This window comes from Pantherophis guttatus, chromosome 17 (assembly GCF_059756535.1).
Source record: "Pantherophis guttatus breed Tessera chromosome 17, ASM5975653v1, whole genome shotgun sequence".
NCBI lineage: Eukaryota > Metazoa > Chordata > Lepidosauria > Squamata > Colubridae > Pantherophis > Pantherophis guttatus.
The window spans coordinates 17,621,001-17,645,991 of record NC_142079.1 but is presented as its reverse complement, the minus strand read 5'-3'; the positions used below and the strand labels follow the sequence as shown (position 1 = coordinate 17,645,991).

Here is a 24,991-nt window from a genome sequence, read left to right as displayed (position 1 = left end):
GATTTCCCCCGACGTCTTTTTGCTGCTGCACAAATGGGGCAGCTAGCTACATAGCTTTCTATGTCCTTTTTAAATGATGGCCACCAAAATTGTCTTTTAATCAGGTGCAAAGTTTTCACAAACCCAAAATGTCCAGCTAATTTGGAGTCATGGCACCTTACCATTAAGCATAGTCTTTGGCTGGCAGGAACATACAACTTCCTCCCCCACCCAAGCCAAGTCTTCTTTCATCAGACAGCTGGATTTGTTGTTCAAAAACCATTCATCAGTGGCCAATGCTTGTTTAAAATTTTGGGTGGTGTCATTGCCCGTCAATGTCTCTTGTTTTTTTTTTTAATTTATAAACTTTATTAAAACACATATAAAACACATATAAAAACATTTACAAAACATACAACATATAAGTGAATTTTCCTTTTAAAGCAATATTTCATAGTGGTTCTTCAACTAATACGGTTGTGCTTATTCCCCTTATTCTTAGCCTAGTAGTTTTTTCTTTTCCCTTTTCACCCCCCCTTCTTTTTCCCCCCCTTAGGATTCCCCCTTTAACAATCTTTATATTTGGATTACACCGTTGTTTTTGGATTTCCTTATTCCTGTTTATTTGCCCATAGAAAATTATTTATATACATATTTACATCTTTATTCTATCCTTTTTATATCTATGTATCTTTAGTAGAGGCGTTGTACCATTAGAACCATTTGTCCCATATTGTCAGGTGTGCTTCCTTCATAGTCCAAGAAAGAATGACTCCATGATTTTAGAAGCTGGTACTTTTATTAGAAAATGAAGTGACTGCAACCAAAAAAAGCAGAATCTAAGCCAAAAAGCACAAAAGTTACAGATAGAGAACATTCCCTCCCACTGTCCATCATAAATCATCCAATCCAAGGGTCTCCCAAAGTGGGAGCACACGTCTGACACGTCTGGCAGCGTCATCAATCAGGAATGCCACGACCGTTGCCCCAATAACAGCCCAGTAGCTTAAGAATCACTTTCGTTTCTCTGTCTCTCCTGCACGCTTCCCCCCCCCATTACCGTGGCAGCCAAAGCAGAAAAGGCAGAGGCTGACATTTGGCCCCCCCTTCAGAAGAGAATTTAGTCCTATAAAGAAAAAGGGGAGAAGAGATAACAGCACATAATATCAATTACGTGATAATAGAGGACTATTATAATGGAGGGTAGAGCCGAGGACTTTGTACAATATCTGCATGACAAAATCGCTCAGATTCGGGAAAATTTGGACTCTGACTGGGTAGATTCGGGAGGGAGGATGGAGGCAAGTCTTGAGAATATTATCTGGGAAGAGTTTGATTCTGTGACTCCGGAAAACGTGGACAAGATACTGGGCAGACTAAGCGCGGCCACATGTTTATTGGACCCGTGTCCCTCCTGGCTGGTGCTGGCCTCTCGGGAGGTTACACGAGGCTAGCTCCAGGGGATTATAAATGCTTCCTTGAGAGAGGGTGTCTTCCCTGCCGCCTTGAAGGAGGCGGTGGTGAGGCCTCTCCTCAAGAAGCCTTCCCTGGACCCAGCAGTGTTGGCTAATTACCGTCCAGTCTCCAACCTTCGCTTCATTGCGAAGGTTGTTGAGAGTGTGGTAGCGCGACAGCTTCCTCAGTACTTGGATGAATCGGCTTATCTAGATCCATTCCAGTCGGGCTTCAGGCCTGGATACAGCACGGAAACGGCATTGGTCGCATTGGTAGATGATCTCTGGAGGGCCCGGGACAGGGGTTGCTCCTCTATCCTGGTCCTATTAGACCTCTCAGCAGCTTTTGATACTGCCCCAACATCTCATTAAGCCATTTCTGAATATTTGTCCAAAATTTCATTGCCTCTCGACAGGTCCACCATTGCTGGAAGTATGTGCCCTCTTTAACACCACATTTCCAACAGACTGAAGGTGTTCTGGGGAACATTCTGGCGAGTCTGGCCGGTGGTAAATGCCATCAATATGCCATTTTATATATGTTTTCTTTATATGCTATTGACCGGGTTAGTTTAACATTCTTAGTCCAGATTTCGTTCCACTTCTCAGGCTCTATTGAATGACCCAGATTTTTCTCCCAGGCATGAACCGAAGTCTTCGCACCTTCCTCAGCTACCTCCATAGCCATAAAGCATTTATAGCACTTAGTTAACATCTTTCCATCCACCCCCAATAGAATCCTATCCAAAGTCTGCACCTCTTGGCTAATCCCGAGTCTCTGTCTATCTCTCATATACTTACTACTAATTTGCATATATATCCACCAGTCTAAATTCACTCCTTGTTCTTGAAGTGACAGTTTTGTTTTTAACTTCCCATTCAAATCTAATATTTCTTTATTAGATTTATTAGATTTTTTTCTCTGGGTTATACAAAATCGGATAGATCACAGCTTCCACAGGTGAGACCCAGAGTGGTACCTTATTATAATATGTTTTCCTAATTTCCATCCAACTTTCAATCAGAGCTCCTCGCACGTGATGTTTAGTAAAGTATGCTGGGGGTTTACCTCTTTCCCACCATAGGTGCGCATGCCACCCGTTGGAGATCGTGGCCTTCGATTGTTAACAAACATTTCCCTTGTAGTGTAATCCATTCATGAACCCAAACCAAAACCGCCGAATTATAATAATGCTTCCAATTTGGGACCCCAAACCCGCCTTGTTCTTTTGGTTTCTGCATCATTTTCAACTTAATTCAAGGCTTCTTGCCCTGCCAAATGAATCTATTAGTAGCCCTATCCAGATTCCTAAAAAAGATTTTATCCAATCTAACTGGGGCCGTTTGGAAAAGAAATACCATTCTAGGCGCTACCTGAGTCTTGATTAAGGCTATCCATCCCATTAATGACAGTTATAGCCTGCCCCATTTCTCCAAATCTTTGTCTAATTGCTCAACTAATTTTAAATAGTTATCTGTCTTTATTGAAGAGCATCTATCAGACAAGCAAATCCCTAAATATTTAACTTTACAAACTACCTGGAGGCCCAAAGTGTTTTGTAGTTCTAATTTTTGTATTTCCGTCATATTTTTAACTATAATATTCGTTTTCTTTCTATTTATTTGTAATCCAGCTACTTCACCAAATTTCTGTATCTTGTCAATAAGCCGGCGATCGGAGGTTAGTGGCTCTTCCAGAACAAAGACCAGATCATCCGCAAACGCCTAGACCTTGTATTCTTGTTCTCTGATCTTTAGCCCTCTTATGCCCACATCCTGTCTTATTAACCTAAGCAAAGGTTCTAAAGTAAATATAAACAGCAATGGAGAAAGTGGGCAGCCTTATCTCGTTCCCTTCGCTATCGTCACCTCATCCGACTCTTCTTCATTGATCAGAATCTTGGCTTTCTGTTGACTATAAATTGCCTGGATTGTGTTCATAAAATAGTCGCCAGCCTTCATATATCTCAATTGTGCTATAAGATAATTCCAATTGACTCTGTCGAAGGCTTTCTGGGCGTCCAGAAAGAGGAACGCTGCCTGCTTCTCAGGGTGGGCCTCGTAGTATTCCAGGGCGTCCATTATGATTCGTACATTATCATTCAACTGTCTAGTAGGTAGAAAACCATTTTGATCTATATGGATAAATTTGCTAAGGTATCTCTTAAATCTAGCTGCCATTACATTTGCAAAAATTTTATAATCAGTGTTTAAAAGTGAGATTGGCCTATAGTTATGTATCAGAGTATGGTCCTTCCTTCCTTCGGTATTAGAGAAATATAGGCTTCTAGCCATGACTTGGAAGCCTTAGACTCCATCAACACCATATTAAAAATTTCCTTCATATATTTTATAAACAGATCTGTAAAGGTTTTATAAATCTCCACAGGCAAGCCGTCAGTACCAGGAGTTTTATCGGCTTTCTGCCTCTTGATCGCAATCTCTACCTCTCCTTCCGTAATCTCTTTATTCAACAGGTCCTTGACTGAATCTGGGAATTTGGGAAGATCTGAATGTTCCAAATATTCCTTAATTTTCTCATCCGACACCTGCTCATTAGCATAAAGTTGTGAAAAGAATTCCTGTGCAATCCCTTTTTTCTGTTCATTATCTACCCATATGACTCCCATCTTATCCTGTAGTTGATCTATCCGCCTACTTTCCCTTTCCTTCTTTAGTTTATAAGTATAAGCCACCGGCCCGCCCTATTAGCATGCTCAAAGTGCATTCTAAGTTTATGTGCGATTTCCTCCTGGTCTAGTAGTATGAGTTGATGTTTACTTACGTCTACTGCTTCCTTAGCTTTGACATCTAGTGGGTTAATCTGTAAATTCCTCTCTGCAGCCCGCACCTTCGCTATCCACCTTTCCCTCTCCTTAAGTTTCTGTCTTTGCTTCCCGGCTATATACTTAATCACTAGCCCTCTCATATAAGCTTTCGCTGTATCCCACAGAATCTGTATCGAAGTTTCATTATTATCGTTGACCTAAAGAAAGCTTCCATTTCTCTCTTTACCATTTGTTGAAATTCTATCTCCGTTAAAATACTTGTTCTCAACATCCACCTCTTATTTCTTTTAATTGTATCCCCTTTCCACCTAACCAATAGTGGACTATTGTCTGCCCAGGTATTAGGTTCTATCTCTGTCACTACAGTTCGGGTTTTTAAATCTGTAGTTACCCACCTCATATCCAGCCTCGACCAAGATTTATGCCTGGGAGAAAAGAAGGTATATTGATTTGTCTGACGATGGAACGCTCGCCATATATCCGTAAGACCCAACTCGTCCCTCATATCTGTACATACTTTTGGAAGTGTTCTCCTATTTTCTCTCTTTTGACTGTTCCCTGGTAAATAATCCAAGTCCCTGTTGATTACTGTGTTAAAATCACCTAGTATAGATACATGGCCATATTGCAGATCGACAAGTTTTTGATACACCTTTTGATAGAAATCAGACTGTTATTTGGAGCTTATATTCCCACCAAGAGGACCTGTAGCCGGCCTATACGTATCTCCAACATTAGAATTTTTTCCTCATCACCCATATAAACTAATTTAGGTTCCAGGTAATTCCTAACATAGAAGACCACACCTCTTTGTTTCTCATCGGCTAACGTAGCGTACAGCTTACCAAGTTCAGGACATTGCAAAGCAGATTCACATTGTTTTTTAATATGCACTTCCTGGAGACATATAACATCCATTTTCAATTTTAGTAAATTCTTGAAAACCCACTTCCTCTTCACCTGTGCATTCAAACCATTTATATTTAATGAGAACAGACATATTTCCTCCCCATCTTACCTATCTGCGTTCTTTGCCCTAGTGGTCTGTCTGGTTACCCGTTGGTTGCTCTCCCCTTCTCCTTCCCTTCCTCCTATCAGAAGAAAGTTTGGAAGATAAGATGGTTGAGATGGTGGCAGGGATATTGCAGAAAGATCCACAAGTGGTGCACAGTGGTATTAACGAGTGTTCCCAGGTCTTTATATCATTTACAAGGAGACAGAACCTCCCGAGGGAAGTTCATGTAAAATTTAATAAGAGATCGTTACGGGAGGAAGTATATCAGAGATCAAAGGACCAGGTGATAAAATACGCTGGTAAATAGGTCGCCGTTTTTTTTTTTTTTAAATTTGATTTATATTTGATTTATATGCCGCCCTTCTCCGAAGACTCAGGGCGGCTTACAATGCGTTAAGCAATAGCCTTCATACTTTTGTATATTTATACAAAGTCAGCTTATTGCCCCCTGTTTTGCGACAGGTGCCAAAGAAAGTGCGAGACCAAAGACGAAATTATCAAGCTTTGACAACACAACTACGAAAATATGATGTGAGATATAAGTGGTTACTTCCAGATGGGCTTTTGGTGTTGTGGCAGGGGAAGAGAGTATGCCTTGAAACCCCGCAGGAAACTGATGAATTTCTTGAGAGTGAATTTGCAACTTTGGAAAGGGAAGGAGGAAGAGAAAGTGAATATGAGGTAGATAGTAAGGGTCAGGAAGAAGGGCAGGAGGAGAAGGGAGCGGTTGAATAGAACATTTCATTCTCCTACTGCTTTCTAATAGTTCACAAATTGAGTGTAAAGGTGACAGTTTTTGTAAAAAGACCAAAAATAGGGTATTTTCAGCCTGCTTTTACAAAAAAGACCTTCTGGAAACTGTTAAATCATTCTCATTATAAAGAGCATGTTTCAACCCCCCTAAAAAAGTAGAGTTGGTGTTTTGTTGCTGACATATAAAGCCCTAAAAATAGGGACAAAGTTGAGGACGTTGCTATGGCAGTGTCACATGCATTCTATTATTGTTTTGTCTTGTTTGTTTTATATAGACATCATTACTACTATTATATTACGTTGGACCATGGTGACATTGTCACTACCAGTTCAGGCACTTGACCCAGCAATCCCATCGCCATAGGAGGCACGCCTTATAGCCAGTGGTGGGATTCAAATAATTTAACAACCAGTTCTCTGCCCTAATGATTTCTTCCAACAACCATTTCACCAAACTGCTCAGAAAGTTAACAACCGGTTCTCCCGAAGTGGTGCGAAATGGCTGAATCCCACCACTGCTTATAGCCATGCAATACCAGCCATGGGTGGGTTTCTTGGTTCAGGTTCGCAAGCCTGTAGTTTGGTTTCTTCCTCGAAGTTCCAAAGCGTTGTGTGAGTATCTGTCTGGTTCCCAAGCCAGCAATTGGGCAGCTTATCCTAGGTTCCCAAACCTAAAGTGAGTATCTTATATGGTTCCCAAGCCGAAGTCCGTACTCTTTGTATGAACTGCCAAACTCCAACAACCTCTCATTTATTTATTTATTTATTTATTTATTATTCGAATTTCTATACCACCCTTCTCCTTTCGGACTAAGGGCGGTGAACAGCCAAAATAAAAACATTTATACATAAATACGATTAAAAATAGATTTAAAATAATTAAATTTGGCCCATAGTTTAAAATTTATCAATTTAAAATCCATATCAAAATTTAAAACCAACCATAAAATCATAAAATCAAGAGAGACCGGCTAACTGAAAGAGATGAGTTTTTAGGGCCCGACGAAAGGTCCGGAGGTCGGAGATCACTCGTATCTCTGGGGGTAGATTGTTCCAAAGGGTAGGTGCCACCACAGAGAAGGCTCTCCTCCTGGGGGTCGCCAGCCGGCATTGTCTAGCCGACGGCACCCTGAGGAGGCCCTCTCTGTGGGAGCGAACTGGCCGGTGGGAGGCAATTGGTGGCAGAAGGCGGTCCCGTAAGTACCCCGGCCCTAAGCCATGGAGCGCTTTAAAGGTGGTCACCAACACCTTGAAGCGCACCCGGAAGTCCACCGGAAGCCAATGCAGCTCGCGCAGGAGAGGAGTCACATGGGAGCGCCCAGTCGCTCCCATAATCCCCCGCGCGGCCGCATTCTGCACCAGTTGGAGCCTCCGGGTGCACCCCAAGGGGAGCCCCATGTAGAGAGCGTTACAATAGTTTATTTATTATTGAATCTATGCGCCAAGTTCTTTAGTGTCACTTCTGGGAATTGATACTGTTGACCTGACAATGTAACTGAAGGCGCCGGAAGCACGCAAATAAGATGTGGTTTTGGAACCCAACAAACATCTTGTCTTTCAGGCCAATAAAATGAATGAGCAGGGTCTCGCGGATGCATAAACGTTTCCAATGCACAGTGGTGGGATTCAATTTTTTAAACCGATTCTGTGGGTGTGGCTTATTTGGGTGGGCGTGGCTTGGAGGTCATGTGACCGGGTAGGCGTGGCTAGCTGATCATGTGACCGGGTGGGCATGGCTATGTGTATAGGGACTACTCAGAGGGCTGAAAAAAGTCATTTCTGACCGGTCCTCGCACTTTTGACTGGTCCTCACACTTATGACCATCTTCACATTTATGACCGTTGCAGCACCATGTCACTCATTTCACAACTGCTTCTCTTCACCATGAGGACAAGATAGGGCAAAAAACGTAAAATGTGAGGACAGTCATAAGTGTGAGGACTGGTCAAAAGTGCGAGGACGGGTCAAAAATAATATGCAGATAGGGACTACCCAGAGGGCTGAAAAAACTGATTTCGGACAGTTCCTCACACTTCTAACTGATCATCATTTATGCCCGTTGCAGCATTCTTAACAACCGTGTCACTCATTTCACAACTGCGGTGCTTCATGTGACTGGATGGGCGTGGCCAGGTGGTCATGTGGCATCACTTCTTTGCCCTAATAACAGTTTGCTGCAATGGTCATAAGTCTGAAAAACGGTCATAAGTCACTTTTTCCAGTGCCATTGTAACTGCTGTAAATCAAGGATTACCAGAACAAAAATACAAAAAGCTGCTTTGTTTGCAAAAAGCTGCCCTAAATACTTAATAAATAATTAATAAAATACATAAATAAATAAATAATAAAATACTAAATAATTAGATTAGAAATACCTGCAAACTGGAGTTACAAATCAGGGAGGGTGCCAGAGCACCTTGAGGAATTAAAATAGTTAAAATGCAATGATAACTATCAGCAGCCAACTCTTGCTCATAAAGTGAAACCCTCCAGAATGAAGCAAAGGAGCAAACAGAGTATCTGTTGCTTGTTAAACCAATTAGCAGAACAAATAGACACAGAACTAGTCAGATTTCAAAGCTGCTTCTTTTCAGGAACAGAGATTAACATTTTTCCTTCCAAACAAAGCTGAATAGGGAAAATTATCCCATCACTAAACACAGGATTAATCTTCACCAAAACCCAGTTTTAGACCAAAAGTCAAAAAGGGTATGTAAACTCACGTTTGAATGTCAATCTTTCTAGCTAGCCAAGAAGCCTTGCTGAATGTCACTCATCTTGGTTCCTTGTCATTAAAAGCTTCTGCTTCGTTATTCAATTATTTCTTCAAAGTGCTGATTACTGCACCCTGGCTGGAAGAACTCCAACAGGGGAGTAAAGAGGAACTTTGTAACCCCCTTTTGTTATTAGAACTTTGAACTCTACAGAAAAAAAAATTGCTGAACTTTGGAGGAGGGTTTTTCTTTCCTGACTGCAAGCAGTTGGACTTTGGTGAAAAGAAAAGGAATTTACAATGGAACTTCTACAGTTGAACAAATAATAATTTGAATGTTGGTGCAGGAATAGAAGAAGGATTAAGCGTAGCCTTAAAAGAAAGAGATTTGATACATTATATCCGGAATAAAAATATGAAAAGAGATTTAATTGGATTTATGGAGAATAAAATTAAAAACTTGGAAAATGGAAGGAAATTTATGTTTGCAGATGAGGAAATGAAGATAATGTGATAAAAAATTAAAATAAAGATGATTGTAATAAATTAAAGGAAGGTTTTTATAGAAATTAAGAATGTTAAATGAAACTAATTAATACATGTAAAAATATGTTTAATGCAAGAACTATGTTTTAATGGTAACATGTTAAGGTAAAAAGGGTGAATATGATTAATTGAAAATGTTAAAAGGAATTTTAAAATATACTTAAAAATATATTTTAAGCAAAAACCATGTCTCAAGGTTAAAATGTTATGAATGCTATGAAAAAGGATAAAGAAAAAAATGATTAAATGAAAAGCAATGCATAGATGGAGGGAAACAACAAAGAGAGGTTTAAGTAGAGATCATTAGAGCCTTGGTAGTACAAGGGTTTAAGGCACCCTGTTATTAAGCTGCTTAAGACCAGCTGCCTGCAATTACTGCAGGGTTCGAATCTCGCCAAGGCTCAAGGTTGACTCAGCCTTCCATCCTTTCTAAGGTAGGTGAAATGAGGACCCAGTTTGTGGGGGCAATAAGCTGACTTTGTATAAAATATACAAAAGAATGAAGGCTATTGCTTAACGCATTGTAAGCCGCCCTGAGTCTTCGGAGAAGGGCGGCATATAAATCAAATTAAAAAAAAAAAAATTAAACCAACTATGAACATGTTGTATTGAACAGCCAAACAAATGGTCATGCTGGGTATCAGCCAAAACGAAACTTGATATGCTGTGTAACAGCCAAAAAACAAAAATAAAGATGCAACAGCAATCTCTATTCAACAGCCAAACAAACTTGAAGATGCCATGTAACGGCCAAAAAACAAAATTAATATGCTGTGTTTAACAGCCAAACAAAGGGCATGTTGGGTAATGGCCAAAAAATAAAAAGGGAAAAAAATGCATCTTGAGCCTGTGTCAAATGCCCACCATGGCCCCACACAAATTCGGAGGTCAAACACAACCCTGATGTGGCCCTCAATGAAATCGAGTTTGACACCCGTTATAGAGGAGGAACAGCATTTTGAAGTCAAGGAAATTTAAAGGGAAAATACAATGCTTAGTGGCCTGGAAGTATTTCTCTCCTTCACAATCAGAATAGGTGAATGCTCGGTTCCCTTCAGGTGTTTCACAGGAAATATCCTGATAAACCTGGGTTAATGCAGTGTTCTTTAGTTGATTTATTTCATTTTTTGGCTCCTATTTTAGTTTTGTATTATGCCTTTTATTCTTTTACAGGGCTAATGCCTCTGTCAAAGGGAGGGGGGAATGTCAGCTGGATCTCCAGAGTGCGGTTTGCAGCTTGTTTGCCCTCGGTTGCCATAGAAAAAGGGAGGGGGGTTTCGGCACTTGGGGTGGGGAAGTGAGCTGGTGTGAAGTGTTCCCATGAGAATTGGGAGGTTTGCTACCCATTAACTGAGTGGAGTTTTTTTTTATTTTTCCAAGGCCAAGGGTCCTGGGCCTCTGAAGGCACACAACACAGGCTGAAAAGGTTTTCCCATAACATCATATTGGAGGCAGATTGGTCTTTCTGGTCTGGAGCTTGGGGGGAGGGATTTGGGGTGACGTTCAATGTGTAACTTTCACGCCAATTTTTCCCTCAGACCTTTTGCTGCTATCAGTTCATTCTTAGTAAAAACACCTTTTCTCTAACTGGACAGACTTGGGGCTTCTCTTTCTTAGGATTTGAATGGCGGCAGACCTGACAGCTTGGCTCATCAGGAACCTATTCGATCTTGCATTTGTTGCAGAGTTTGTCTCCCAGTTGATGCCAGGGTAGTTACAGTCCCCCATTACTATTGTGAGGTGCTTTCTGCACATCTCAGCTCACGGACTACCAAACAGTTCATCTATTTCCTCTGCGTCGTTGGCTACCCTGCAGTGGTGGGATTCTGCCGGTTCTAGGGGGTTCGGCCGAACCCTTTGTTAAATTGCTGGCTCACCCCGCCCCTTGCTCCGCCCCTCCGCACTATTTATTGCCAATAAATAGTGGTGGGCGAGGGGCGGGCGAGCCAGCAATTTAACAAACAGTTCGGTGTTTTTTTGTAATTTTATTGGCCCGCGGAGCTTCAGCATAGGCTAATTAGCCCCCTGATTCTATCGGCCTCCCGACTCTCAGCTGATTTGTTCTCAGCTGTTTTGCTCAGGGCTCTGCTGCTTGCTTGCAAAGAGTGCAGATTTTTCCCCCCTATCTATGCTGAAAAACGAAACTGAAAGTAAAAGCCTGCTTTACTGTTGCTGCAACGTTGGAAAATTAGGCAGGCAGATTTCTTTTCTTTTTCCTCACCAAAAAAGGTAGGTGCAAACTACCTTTAGTGGAAAGGTAGTTTTCCCTAAAGAGGTAGTTCCTCTTTAGGGAAAAAGAGGAGAGTTCAAGATTTTAAAACACAAAAGAAAAAAAGCTCTATTTAAATAGGGATAATAATTGAGATACTATTAATTGTATATTGTGTTGAAAGCAGAAATGGTTAAATTGTGGTTTGGAGGAATATATGAGGGAAATTATTTGGTTTATTATTATTGGTAAATATAATTAATTGATTTGTAAGAAATTGGATTGCATGGAAATAATTGGAATATTCATGTTCATATTGATTAATATACAAAAAAGATAGTTATATAACTAATTGATTTATATTAAAATGTTGAATTTATATTAAACAACTGTAATATTACATAATTAACCAATGTGAGGATGGATATAAAAATAGATGACAATGGGAAGGGGCATAATATAGAATAGAAGGGAAAAATTGAATTTGATTAAGATTAGAGATGAGGATGAAGGGTAATATTGGTTTTTTACAAAAATAGATGTGGAATAAATATGGCAAAAAGGAAATATAGAAACTGTAAATTTAATTGAAATGACTAAACACTGTTTAAATTTGTGAACTGGCCAAATACTCTGTTCAAAGAAAATACATTGTATGTTTGTATGTGTGTTTCTAATTACTGCTATTTGTTCATATTTATTCTTTTATTCTTTAAAGTTTAACAATTCATTCTTTATTTTAATATCTTTATATTTGTTTGGGGTTGGCTTTCTTCCCTTTCATCTTTTTTATTGTACAGCAATCTTTCTCCTCAAACCTACCACCTCTCTCTTTTCTTTCCTTCTTACTTTCTCTTCCTCCCCCTCTTCTTCTCCTCCCTACTTCCTCTTCCTTTCTCCTTCTCCTCCTCTCTTCCTCCCTCTCTTACCCTCCCTCTTACTCTAATTTCCCTTCCCTTCCTCCCTTCTCTTTCTTCCCTGTCTCTCCTTCTTTCTTCCATCTCTCTTCTCCTTCCTTCATCCCTCTCTATTGCTGTATCCTTTGGTGCATATGGATTATTCAGAGGGCTGAAAAAGTTATTTTTGACCAGTCCTCGCACTTACGACTTACTCACATTTTATGTTTTGCGCCCTATCTTGTCACTGTGGTGAAGACAAGTAGTGGTGAAATGACTGACACAGTTGTTAAGAATGCCGCAACGGGCATAAATGTGAGGAAGGTCATAAGTGCGAAGACCGGTCAAAAATGTGAGGACCAGTCAGAAATGACTTTTTTCAGCCCTCTGAATAGTCCCTATGTGCATATGGACTAGTCAGAAGGCTGAAAAAGTTATTTTTGACCGGTCCTCGCACTTTTGACCAGTCCTTGAATTTACGACTGTCCTCACATTTTATGTTTTACGCCCTATCTTGTCACCATGGTGAAGAGAAGTAGTGGTGAAATGACTGACACGGTTGTTAAGAATGCCGCAATGGGCATAAATGTGAGGATGTCATAAGTGCGAGGACCAGTCAGAAATGACTTTTTTCAGCTCTCTGAGTAGTCCCTATGCACATAGCCACGCCCATCCAGTCACATGACCAGCTAGCTACGCCCACCCAGTCACACGACCAGCTAGCCACGCCCACCCGGTCACATGACCACCAAGCCACACACCCCCAACTAAGCCACGCCCACAGAACCGGTTGTTAAAAATATTGAATCCCACCACTGAGTGGACGCCTAGGGCGATGCCACTTTTTTCCTTTTCCACCATCCTCGGTTTTGGCACTTCTCTAGAGGCGATTCTTTACGTTCATCGCAACTCCGTCTCGTCTTTTGTCGGGTCTGTTTTTCCTGAGGAACTCAAATCCTTCTGCAATCCCTTCCTTGCTCGGCCCAACCCGGAAGGGCTTCCACGCGCCGCTCACCGCGCAGCGACACCGCCGGAAAGCGCTTCCGAGGAAGCTCCGCGTCCCGGGGGGTCTCTCAGCCTCCGAGCGCCTCAGCGCGCCCCACCCTCAGTGCTTGGCCCGGTCTCCATAGCGACCGCCTCATCCGGGTCCCGAGGGGCCGCGCGTGCGCGTTGGCGTCGTGCGCTAGGCCGTGCCCAGCCATGATGATGATGGCGCTGAGCAAGACCTTCGGGCAGAAGCCCGTCAAGTTCCAGCTGGAGGAGGACGGCGACTTCTACATGATCGGCTCCGAGGTGGGTGGCAGACCGGGCCAGTGGCCGGCCTCCGCGGCCTTGTGGCGGGCAGTTCCGCCGCCGTAGTCCTCCCCCCCTCCCCCCCCGCAGGTGCTGCCTCGGCCGAGCCGGCTCGCCCGCCGGCGGCGGCGTCTAACCTGTCGCCGGTGCCCCTTGTGTTGCCCTGCAGGTGGGCAACTACCTGCGGATGTTCCGCGGCTCCCTCTACAAGCGCTACCCGTCGCTCTGGAGGCGCCTGGCGACGGTGGAGGAGCGCAAGAAGATCGTCGCCTCGTCCCACGGTGAGCTCCGCGGGGAGCGGCGGGGGAGGGGGCGGCGTGGGGGAGGCCCGGCGTGACGCTTTCTTTGCTCTCCTCCCCGCAGAGTCGCAGCGGAGCCACAGCCCGAGAAGATGTGAGTTTCCCGCGCGGGGGGGAGGGCAGCGGGGTCCTGCGGGGGGCTCTTACCCTGTGCGCAATGGCGCGGGAGGCGCAAGGCGGCCTGCCAAGCAGAAAAGAAAGCCTCCCCCTTTGGGCCCCCAAGGCAGGGCCGAACAGAGACGGCGGGGGCAGGTGGGTAGGCAGCGACCTAGGGCCGGGCGGGGCAGCGGCTCGCTTTGGGAACCCGCACGGCCTGTTTAGTTGAAGAAAAGCCTCGAAGGCGGCTCGACCGCGTGACCGTTTTCGGAGATTGCCCTTCCTCGGCACGAAGAGCTTGGAAGCCGAGGTAAGGCGGCCGCGCCAGAAGGGAATGTAAAGTACCGATAAAGGAGACTATTTGGAGCGCAGGGCTGGCACGAGGGCTCCTGGATACTCTCCGACTGGCTTGTTTTCTTGCAGACGTTTCATGGCCCAACTAGGGAACATCATCAGGGGTAGAAGGGAGACGGGTTTGCTGTCAGTTTATATTCTGGTGTCTTTCCTGTGGATGGGGATGGCTTTAGAGAGTCTTTGGCTGGGCTGTTTGCTGTTGGCCTCTTGGTACTTTCTTGATTTTTAGTTTGATATTAACCTTGGAGTTAATCTATGCTGATTTGGGTGCTGACTGCTGGTGGAGTGGTGCTTGGGGTCCTTTTTGGGCTGAGGACAGTTTTTTTAAAACCGGTTCTGTGGGCGTGGCTTATTTGAGTGAGCATGGCTTGGAGGTCATGTGACCGGGTGGGCATGGCTATGTGTATAGGGACTCAGAGGACTGAAAAAAGTCATTTCTGAGTGGTCCTCGCACTTTTGACCGGTCCTTGCACTTATGACTGGTCATCATTTATGTCCGTTGCAGCATTCTTAACAACCGTGTCATTCATTTCACAACTGCGGTGCTTCATGTGACTGGGTGGGCGTGGCCAGGTGGTCATGTGGCATCACTTCTTTGCCCTAATAACAGTTTGCTGCAATGGTCATAAGTGTGAAAAACGGTCATAAGTCACTTTTTCCAGTGCCATTGTAACTGTTGTAAATCAAGGATTACCTGTACAAAAATACAAAAAGCTGCTTTGTTTGCAAAAAGCTGCCCTAAATACCAATCATTAGATTAGAAATACCTGCAAACTGGAGTTACAAATCAGGGAGGGTGCCAGAGCACCTTGAGGAATTAAAATAGTTAAAATGCAATGATAACTATCAGCAGCCAACTCTTGCTCATAAAGTGAAACCCTTTAGCAGAGAGGTCATTTAAGCTCTCCAGAATGAAGCAAAGGAGCAAACAGAGTATCTGTTGCTTGTTAAACCAATTACCAGAACAAATAGACACAGAACTAGTCAGATTTCAAAGCTGCTTCTTTTCAGGAACAGAGATTAACATTTTTCCTTCCAAACAAAGCTGAATAGGGAAAATTATCCCATCACTAAACAGGATTAAACCACCAAAACCCAGTTTTAGACCAAAAGTCAAAAAGGGTATGTAAACTCACGTTTGAATGTCAATCTTTCTAGCTAGCCAAGAAGCCTTGCTGAATGTCACTCATCTTGGTTCCTTGTCATTAAAAGCTTCTGCTTCGTTATTCAATTATTTCTTCAAAGTGCTGATCATTGCACCCTGGCTGGAAGAACTCCAACAGGGGAGTATTTCCTCCCAACAGCGGTGTAAAAAGCTTAAAACAACCCTTCCCCGTTTAAGAAAGTCAAGCAAAAAAAAAACCCCTCCGGAACCAGAAGTGACAGTAAGTCTAGGCATACTGCCAGAGAGGCAGTTTCTGTAAGCAGGGCAATAAAGATTAGGCTAGGAAACAATACCGAATGTTGTAATTCCTTACAGGATTAACCCTGTAAAGTGGGAAAAAACAAAAGGAGATTTCTTTTAACAACCAGTTCTCCTAAGTACTTAACTACTTAACTACCCGTTCTACAGAACCGGTAGAATCCCACCACTGGCTGGGGGAGAGTCCCTTTTGCATAGTCTAGAGCAGTGATGGCTAACCTTTTTGCCATCGAGTGCCAAAAGCGGGGGTCGCACCGGGGGGGGTCACGCGCACCCATGCCCACACCCATAATTCTATGTGCCCCACCCCCCATGCATGCGTGCGTGACACACACACACACATCCCACACTCCCCCCACTTATGGCATGCGATGGCACGGGCCACCGGACTTCCGGTGGACCATAAGTCAGGAAACGAGCCGTTTCCGGCCTCTGGAGGGCGTCCGGGGGGACGGAGAAGGCTGTTTTCACCCTCCCCGGGCTCCTAGAAAGGCTCTGGAGCCTGGGGAGAGCGAAAAACGGGCCTTCCTCACCCCCCAGAGACCCTCCAGAGGCCAGAAACAGTGTGTTTTCTGACTTCTGGTGGGCACAGAAGGCCTGCAAATTAGCTGGCCGGCACACTCATGCACACCGGAATTCAGCTCGTGTGCCCACCAATATGGCTCTGCGTGCCACCTGTTGCACGTGTGCCATAGGTTCGCCATCACAGGTCTAGAAGATGTTAATGTCCATGTGTCTATTGATGGCAGGGTGGATAAAAATAAATGATTTTTTTAAAAAAATCAAAAAAATCAGATTTTTTATATTTAAATCGGATTTTTTTGATTTTTATTGAATTTATTTTAATAAAAAACTTTTGGGGTACAAATCTATCGTAAGATAGTTTTCTATTTAAGATACATAAATAATTTAGTTTATTCAGCATGAAATGGAGCTTAGTTATGTAGCATGAGGCTGTATATTCTGCAACACTGGAACTATCGGTGAGTCAACAGTGGGTCAAAGGAGTAGCAGAGATGACAGTTGCTCTTTAAAAATTATGATTTAAATCGAGTTGATTTAAATCAAGCCTTTTTACTAGTGATTTAAATCATGATTTAAATTGTGATTTAAATCAACTCGATTTAAATCAAATCCACCCTGATTGATGGCTGATTTGTCAGAGTGCCAGGCTTCTAGAAATTCCCTGATGTTTTTGGACTTGGCTTGGTCTAGGATGGTCACATTTTCCCAATTGAAATGATGGTTAAATCAATCTGTATGTTGTGAAATAAAAGAATTTTCATCATGTCTTCTGAGTCTGACTGCTAGTTCTGCCAGTTTTCTGTCTATTCATCCTACTAGTGGTTGTTGCAGACTTTACATTGTGTTGTAGATTAATGCCCCCCCCCCAACCTTTTGGGCACCAGGGACCTGTTCCATGGAGACACATTTTGAGTAAAAGGGACGTGGTTTCATGTGCTGCCTGCATCCCATGGATAAGGCTTTGCTAGTTGGCGCGGCCCAGTTTCTGGCATGCCGCGGACTGTGGATTGGGGATCCCTATTATAGATGACTCCTTTTTTTTTCTTCTGGGGTTGTTAGGTCCTAGGGTTGCTTAGGATGTTTTGAAGGGCTCGAGTTGGCTTGTGTGCTCTGCTAATTCCATGTGGTTGTATTCTGTTGGTGGTTTTCGAGATATTCTTGATGTATGGCAATGTAATTATTTTTAGGGTTTGTGTTGGTTGTGCTCCAAAGGTGCTTTTTCAAATGAGCATCTGGACTTTCTTGTTTTTCTTTGAAGCTGTTTCGCTTCTCATCCAAGAAGCTTCTACAGAGCTGAAAAAGCTTCTTGGATGAGAAGCGAAACAGCTTCAGAGAAAAACAAAGTCCAGTTGCCTCTTGAAAAAGCACTTTTGGGACAATTATGACCTGGATGACTGACAATCTCCATAGACGTTGGTTGTGGTCAGGAACTTTTTGATAAAGTTGCGTAGATATCCATTTTGTTGGAATATGTTATATAGAAGCTCTTTTTCTGCTGTTCCAGGTTGCTGAAGTGTGTTTGGGCTCACCTAAATAAAGTTCTTACACGGTTTCTCTTATGGTAGATTGGGTTGTTGCTTTGGTAGTGGAGCACTTGGTTAGTATGGATAGCTTTTCTGTAGACTTGCGTTTCTAGTGTGCCATTGTGGTCTCTGCTGATCAGGATGTTCTGGAAGTGTAAAGTCCATGGAGGTAGAAAGTAGAAGTTGGGTTGGGCTGTCAGGGAAGGTCTTCTGATTCTTTCTTTTGCTTACCCAGCGGCCCCCAAGCCCGTCTAAGAGCCCCAGGTGGTAGTTCCTCCCAAAGGAGGTACCCCAGCATCCTTCTCCTAATGCTGCCACTAATATGAAGCTGTCCTGGTTAATCTTCCTCCATGGTATCCACCACACTGAATGTCTCCTTTTTAAATTAACCAAATGCTCCAAATGGAATCTTGCATTGTAGGGAAGTTGCTTCTCACTTTTTAATTGATGTTCTCTTCTGCTTGTAGAGTATCTTTCTTCGGTATGCATGACTGTAAATGTATACAAGTTCTTAGGTCTAGACCAGGGGTCTTGCAACCTTAAACACCCAAAGAGCCCTTTGGGTATTTGGGAAGTGTGGGGGAAAAACATTTTTCCCACAGAAAAGAAAACACCAGGAGCCACAAAACCTGGGTGGGCGTGGCCTGTAGAGACCACACACACACAAAGGTTGAGGATGTATGTGGTAACTTTATTGTCTTACATAGTGACATTATATAGTTTGTTACTTTCAAGTTACAGTGTACTTGGCAGCATCTCATTGACTCACAGAATCTTCCAGGTAACTTAAATCATAGGTTAATCATTACTGCTGGCTTAAGCACTTCTAATATTTGGTTATAATTAAAATCTAACACACATCCCACTTCCTCTCCTCCTGTTCCTCTTGTTTACAGAATTAGGGTCTTATCTTCTAATATAATTTCCTGGTGCTTACGTGCAAGTAACCTTCCTTATCTGAGGTTTGCCATCCAAGACAGGAAAATCCCTGCACATACGCAGATTGTGGATTCCTACATGTCCCCTCTTTTTATTTAATTTTGAGGGAATAAAGATTTTTGTTTATATCGCATTTGATGAGGAGGCAGAGAAAGAGGAGCAGGGAATACACTGAATGAAACAACAGCAAGCAACTAACATGACAATATTAATCACAACATAAAAAAACAACTGCTTAAGCCAGGTCAACCAGTCAAAAGAAAAGGAAATAGCATGAAAATTATTCTGAAAATATGATTGGAGTTTAGCAAGTTCATCTTCAATGGTTCTGTTCAAAGAGTGAAAATGAACAGCACATCCATGACGGCCAACAAGTTTACAAAAATCTCCTTGTGCTAACAAATAGTCAATAGCAAAACGTTGCTGGAGCACATCCTGATTCAAGTCCTCAATTTCATGTTGGAGATCACGAACAATAGCAGCAGTGGCATTAATTGATTTCTCCAGGCAACATGTTAAATCCAAGATAGAATGTCTATTTTCTGGAGCTATTATTCCAGGGTAAGCCCCTAAGGTGATCACCCCAGTAATAGCTCCAGCCACAGCACGGCCAAAGGTATTGAGAGAGGACAGTTGTGTAACAATGATAACTTCGTCATTACATGTAGGACCTAATGAAGCACGGCATTGTCGTGAAGAAGAAGAGAGAGCACCAATCTGCACAGGTAGGGAAAAGTAGCCAATAGCAGCACGCTGATAGTTCTGAGGGTGTACGTTGGTTGCATATTTGTCAAAAAAGAACCACATAGAAGCGTTAAAAATAGGAAAATTATCAGGATACATTTCAGGCACAATATTAGGCCCATACAAAGAAGAATTAAAGGTTCCCCTGTTGGAAGAAACATCCTTCTAGGTTCTGCTCCAAGTGGGGAAAACAGACACTGGAAACATGGAGACTGCTTGGAAAGATGGTTTAATGGTGGACAGGATCACATGGCTTGAGTTCCTGAACAGAAAAAGGGCTGATACAGTAAAATCCTCGGGTTTTTATGCTCTCTCTGGCTCTGCATTCCTTGGGGCCCCAAAAGAGTATCCTGATTGGTTGTCAGACTCCCAGGGGGTGGGGGCCTTGCTGGCTGATGGTCACATGTGCTTCCCAGGTCACATGTGGTGAGTTTCTGCTGCTATTGTGTAGAGGGCTAATCCTATCTTTCGCAATTCCTACTATGGCTCTGCCTGAAGGAGGTAGATCTTTGTTATGTAGAATAGACTGGCCCAAGCCTTAATGGCCCATTGACAAAGGGTGGGGGGCAGGAAGATGGGAGCTGCTTCAAAACATGCTTATCCCAGGGAAATATAATATTCTGCCTTTTTCATATTTCACTCTTCCAGGAGAGGGGTGGGTGCTAACTTCCTACACCCCAAAGCCAATAATAGTCAGTACAATAACTATAATTCCCTACTTTCGATAAAATGCGTTGAGCCTTAGCATAATCATTCCAATTGTTAAGCCAAGTATGGCGAGCATAACAGCAAAAACATAAGCCTCTAGTATATTGATTAGTATGAAGATAACGCCAACGAACAGAATTAAGTTTAGGATTAAGTTGTATGGGTTGAGTGTTATTCAAAGCAGTAACAACTAAGAGAAGACAAGAGAATACAAAAAAGAATTGTGACAGAATTAGCTGTAATAATAGCAAAAACAGCAGCAAGTAGATTTTCAGGAGTCTGAGGTAGGTCAGCTTGACTCAATTGTTGTTGAGCTTGGTATGTTGTGGCCTTCACTTGCTCCCATGTGATTGGCGAAGGTCGTTACTCAGGATTAGGAGCAAGACAATACTTTAGTAGCGGTCTTATCAGTGGTTCTATTGCATGAAAATGAACATTAACAGGAACATCTGAAAAAGAATCTATAAGAGTTAAATAATTCCAAGTAAATAAGGCAACAGATAATAAATGTTCTCCATTTCTCATTTTTCTTTTTAATAAAAAAACAGGAGTATGACTGCGTATATGCTCCACATATAAGGATATTGTTGATTCTCCAAATGATGCTTAAGAGACAAAAACAAAGCTAGCAAATTTATATCTAATAACAATGCATAATAAGAAAATGGCAAAGATTGCATAACTAAATAAACATATTGTGTATCAACTACAAGATTAATTCATTGCGTAGGGAAAAGTTGTAAAGCTAATATAACAGCTGCAAGTTCAGCTCGCTGGGCGGAAGTTTGAATTGATGTGAATTTTGAATGCCATTGGGAGTCAGCATGCCAGACCACCACCCCTCTTTTTGGTGAACCATCTGTAAAAATTGTCAGAGCATCAATAAAAGAAGTACGGATAAAAATAGTAGAAAAAGATGGGTTTAGAGTAGTAGTAACCACAATTCTAGGATATTTTGGTAATGAATATAAAACTTCTCCAAGATAATTGGAGAAGGCAATCTGATAACTTTCAGATATCATCATAAGATGATCATGCTCAATCTTTGTACATGTGAAGGCAATGCCTATCAAATCCTGTCCAATCAGTTGCAAAGCACGCTTTCGGCCTTTTATAATCAATTCTTCTAAGGCAGATTGGTAAGGATAAATGTTTCTAGGTGGAGTAGCAGATAAATTTAACCACTCATGAATAGCTATTTTTAATGTGCTCTTAATGGTATATAAACACCCAGTGGGCAATGGTGAAGTAGGAAGAATAGTTACTTCTACTGACTCAATTCGGTCAACATATTGTTGCTTAACTTTGTCCAAAATGAGCTGTAAGCACCTTTTTTGATCATTCAGCAAATGAACTATATCACCAGGGGATTATGCTCCTTTTAAAGGTTGGAATAGAGATAACATATCACCAGTTGTTATGCAGAAGAAAGGCCTAGCCCAGTTAATAATGCCTAGCAACTTTTGCCATTGAACTAAAGTATAAGACTTTTGTACCTTTAAGTCAGGCAATACTGGAATGGAAGAAGCTTTCAGTAATCTATGACCCAAGTATAAGTAAGAATCAGTTTTCTGAATTTTATCATCTGCAATAAACAACCCCTTCTGTGCTAAAATAGTTTTTAATTCCTGCAGAAGGGCTATAGAATCAAACTGAGGAGCAGCTATTAAGATATCATCCATGTAATGATAAACCAAATAAGATGGAAATTTCTCACGAAATGGCTGAAGTGCAGTGTCCACAAAATGCTGGACAAAGTAGGAGAATTAAGCATGCCCTGTGGTAAAACACGCCAATGATATCGTTTAGTTGGCATGCTATTATTAAAAACACCACACTGGGGCAGCAGAGAGCCATTTAAGGGGAAAAGCCATCATCCAAAATCAATTTTGTATTTAAAAAAGAAAGGAGGTCCCGACCCCAAATATTAGTATGAATAACAAAATATAAGGTTGCAGGGCAAAGGATTTACCAGCTGCTGTGGAGAATTGAATCTCTTGTATGCTTTACCAAGCTTCAGTATCAAGCAAACCTTGAAAAGGTTGCTTATTCAAATAGAGAGTTAAGAAAGAAAGTAACAGAGATGATTGAGCAATAGAGGATTGATCAGAAAGATTTTGAGGAATGTTCACCCAAGCCTGAATAAAAAGAGTTTCAGTGTAATCAGAATCAATAACACTAGGGACACAAAGCACCCCTTTTTATGAGAAGGTAGCTGGAGGAAGCACAGTTTGAGCAGGAATTGAAGCAAATATTTCTTTATCCTGTGGTTGAAATGGAATAGTAAAGAAACAATCTTTTAAATCAACCACCAACAATTGATAAAAATTAGGAATTAAATTAGGATTAGGAAGACCACATTGCAAAGGACCCACTAAACCAGAGGGAAGAGGGCCCTTAAATTGAGAAGGAATAAATTTAACTTCCAAAGGAAATTTAAATTCCACAGATTCCTGAGTTATTAAATAAATCCCAGCATTACCTGCTGTGGCTGGAACTGCGGAAGAGAGACTAGGGGAGGAGACATGGCTACGGGGAAGGCACTCTTTTGTCCCCTCTACCAAGCCTCTGGCGAAATTACCACTAATACCATAATCAGTGACAGCCTTTTCTCTTAAAATTTGATAAGGCAGTCCTTCCCATTCTGCAATCTGCTGTCCTGCCAATTGACCCTGGCCCTGATGATATTGTACAGGACATACAGACAACAATTCTGCAATTTCTTCCCCAGGAATGGAGGAGTCCTGTTTACAGGATTTCACCATTTTCTGAAAAGAAGACTGAACAGCAGAGTCAGAAGGTTTAGTAATCTGACCTATGTCAGTAAGAGCTGAAAGAGGCAGAATCACATATTCTGGAGAGGAAGGAGGACAGACAACAGCATTGGAATAACTTGGAGGTGAAGGAGTTAAAAGAGACAGTTCAGCAATTCCAAATTTTTCCACTGCATAGCTACATGAATGCCATACCTGCAAAATCTCTACCTTAGCTCTTGGTTCAGTATGTAAAACTTTCCCAATTTTTTCCCAATCAGATAATCTTAAAGACCCTTTTCAGGGTACCATAAACACTTATTTGCAATCTCCTGGACCAGCCTTAAGAGACTGCATTGTGGCACATCAATGTGATTTTTCTTAAGTAAATAGCTTAATTCTTCTGCACGCTTTCTTTGTTCCCCAGAAAGCGAGGCCCCCATTACTTACAGAAACCTTTAGAAGGTTGAAGAAGCCACGAAGGCTGACGGTGCACCAGTCCTTGCCGGACGGAGTAAGGGTCCCTGTTCCTCAGGCGCCACTTGTAGAGACCACACACACACAAAGGTTGAGGATGTATGTGGTAACTTTATTGTCTTACATAGTGACATTATATAGTTTGTTACTTTCAAGTTACAGTGTACTTGGCAGCATCTCATTGACTCACAGAATCTTCCAGGTAACTTAAATCATAGGTTAATCATTACTGCTGGCTTAAGCACTTCTAATATTTGGCTATAATTAAAATCTAACACACATCCCACTTCCTCTTCTCCTGTTCCTCTTGTTTACAGAATTAGGGTCTTATCTTCTAATGTAATTTCCTGGTGCTTACGTGCAAGTAACTTTCCTTTCTGAGGTTTGCCATCCAAGACAGGAAAATCCCTGCACATATGCAGATTGTGGATTCCTACAGTGGCCAACTCAACATCACTCACTCCCACCCAGTCACATGACACCCCCCCAGCCGCGCCTACCCAGGTTTTGTGGCTCCTGGTGTTTTTTTCTCTGTGGGAAACAGGCATCTCTCTCTGTCTCTCTCTTTATCTATCATCCGGCCCTCTGAATTCCTGGCAAATAGATGGGAAAAAAATGGAGGTAGTGACTGATTTCATTTTCCTGGGCTCCAAGATCACCGCACATGGGAACTGCAGCCAAGAAATTAAAAGATGCTCCTGGGGAGGAAAGCTATGACAAATCTAGACAGCATACTAAAAAGCAGAGACATCACCCTGCCAACAAAAGTGCGTATAGTCAAGGCTTTGGTTTTCCCAGTTGCAATGTATGGCTGTGAAAGTTGGACCATAAGAAAGGCTGAGTGCCAAAGAATCAAGGCCTTTGAACTATGGTGCTGGAAAAGACTCCTCCGAGTCCCTTGGACAGCAAGGCGATCAAACCGGTCAGTCCTAGAGGAGATCAACCTTGACTGCTCTTTAGAAGGCCAGATCCTGAAGAGGAAACTCAAATACTTCGGCCACCTAATGAGAAGGAAGGACTTATTGGAGAAAAACCTAATGCTGGGAAAGATTGAGGACAAAAGAAGAAGGGACGACAGAGAATGAGGTGGCTGGATGAAGACACTGAAGCAGTAGGTGTGAGCTTAAATGGACTCCAGAAGACGGTAGAGGACAGGAAGATCTGGAGGAACGTTGTCCATGGGATCGCGATGGGTTAGTTGCAACAACTTCGCAACTAACAACAAAATGTGATCTATCTATCTATCTATCTATCTATCTATCTATCTATCTATCTATCTATCTATCTATCTATCTATCTTCTATCTTCCTCTTTCTCTCTTTCACTCTCTCTTTCTATCTGTCCCTCTGTCTCTCTCTTTCCCCCCTCCCCCCTCTTTCTCTCCCCCCCCTCGCTCTCTTGTGCATATTTGTGTTCCCTCTTGAACCATTTCCAAAAACAGGCGAGGGTTGGTGCGTTTTTTGGCTGCTGATGTTCTTCTTTGAGTGTTTTTTACCATATGA

At 42.4% G+C, this 24,991-nt stretch overlaps 1 protein-coding gene and 1 long non-coding RNA gene across 3 annotated transcripts in view; one reads left to right on the top strand and one right to left on the bottom strand.

The window, feature by feature from the left end:
* Positions 1 to 759: 759 nt before the first annotated feature.
* LOC148111692 (uncharacterized) lies at positions 760 to 13,261 on the bottom strand. Its single transcript, XR_015730315.1, has 2 exons — positions 13,169 to 13,261; positions 760 to 5,313 (listed from the first exon to the last, which is right to left on the bottom strand). It is a non-coding gene; the product is annotated as an uncharacterized LOC148111692 (long non-coding RNA).
* SMARCB1 (SWI/SNF related BAF chromatin remodeling complex subunit B1) overlaps positions 12,297 to 24,991 on the top strand; it is a 61,898-nt gene continuing 49,203 nt past the window's right edge. For both annotated transcript variants that reach the window (XM_060683623.2, XM_087880650.1), the window contains exons 1-3: positions 12,297 to 13,648; positions 13,818 to 13,929; positions 14,012 to 14,041. In XM_060683623.2, the coding sequence (XP_060539606.1) occupies positions 13,556 to 13,648; positions 13,818 to 13,929; positions 14,012 to 14,041 (235 nt within the window). In that variant the 5' untranslated portion in view covers positions 12,297 to 13,555. The remainder of the gene's footprint in view (positions 13,649 to 13,817; positions 13,930 to 14,011; positions 14,042 to 24,991) is intronic.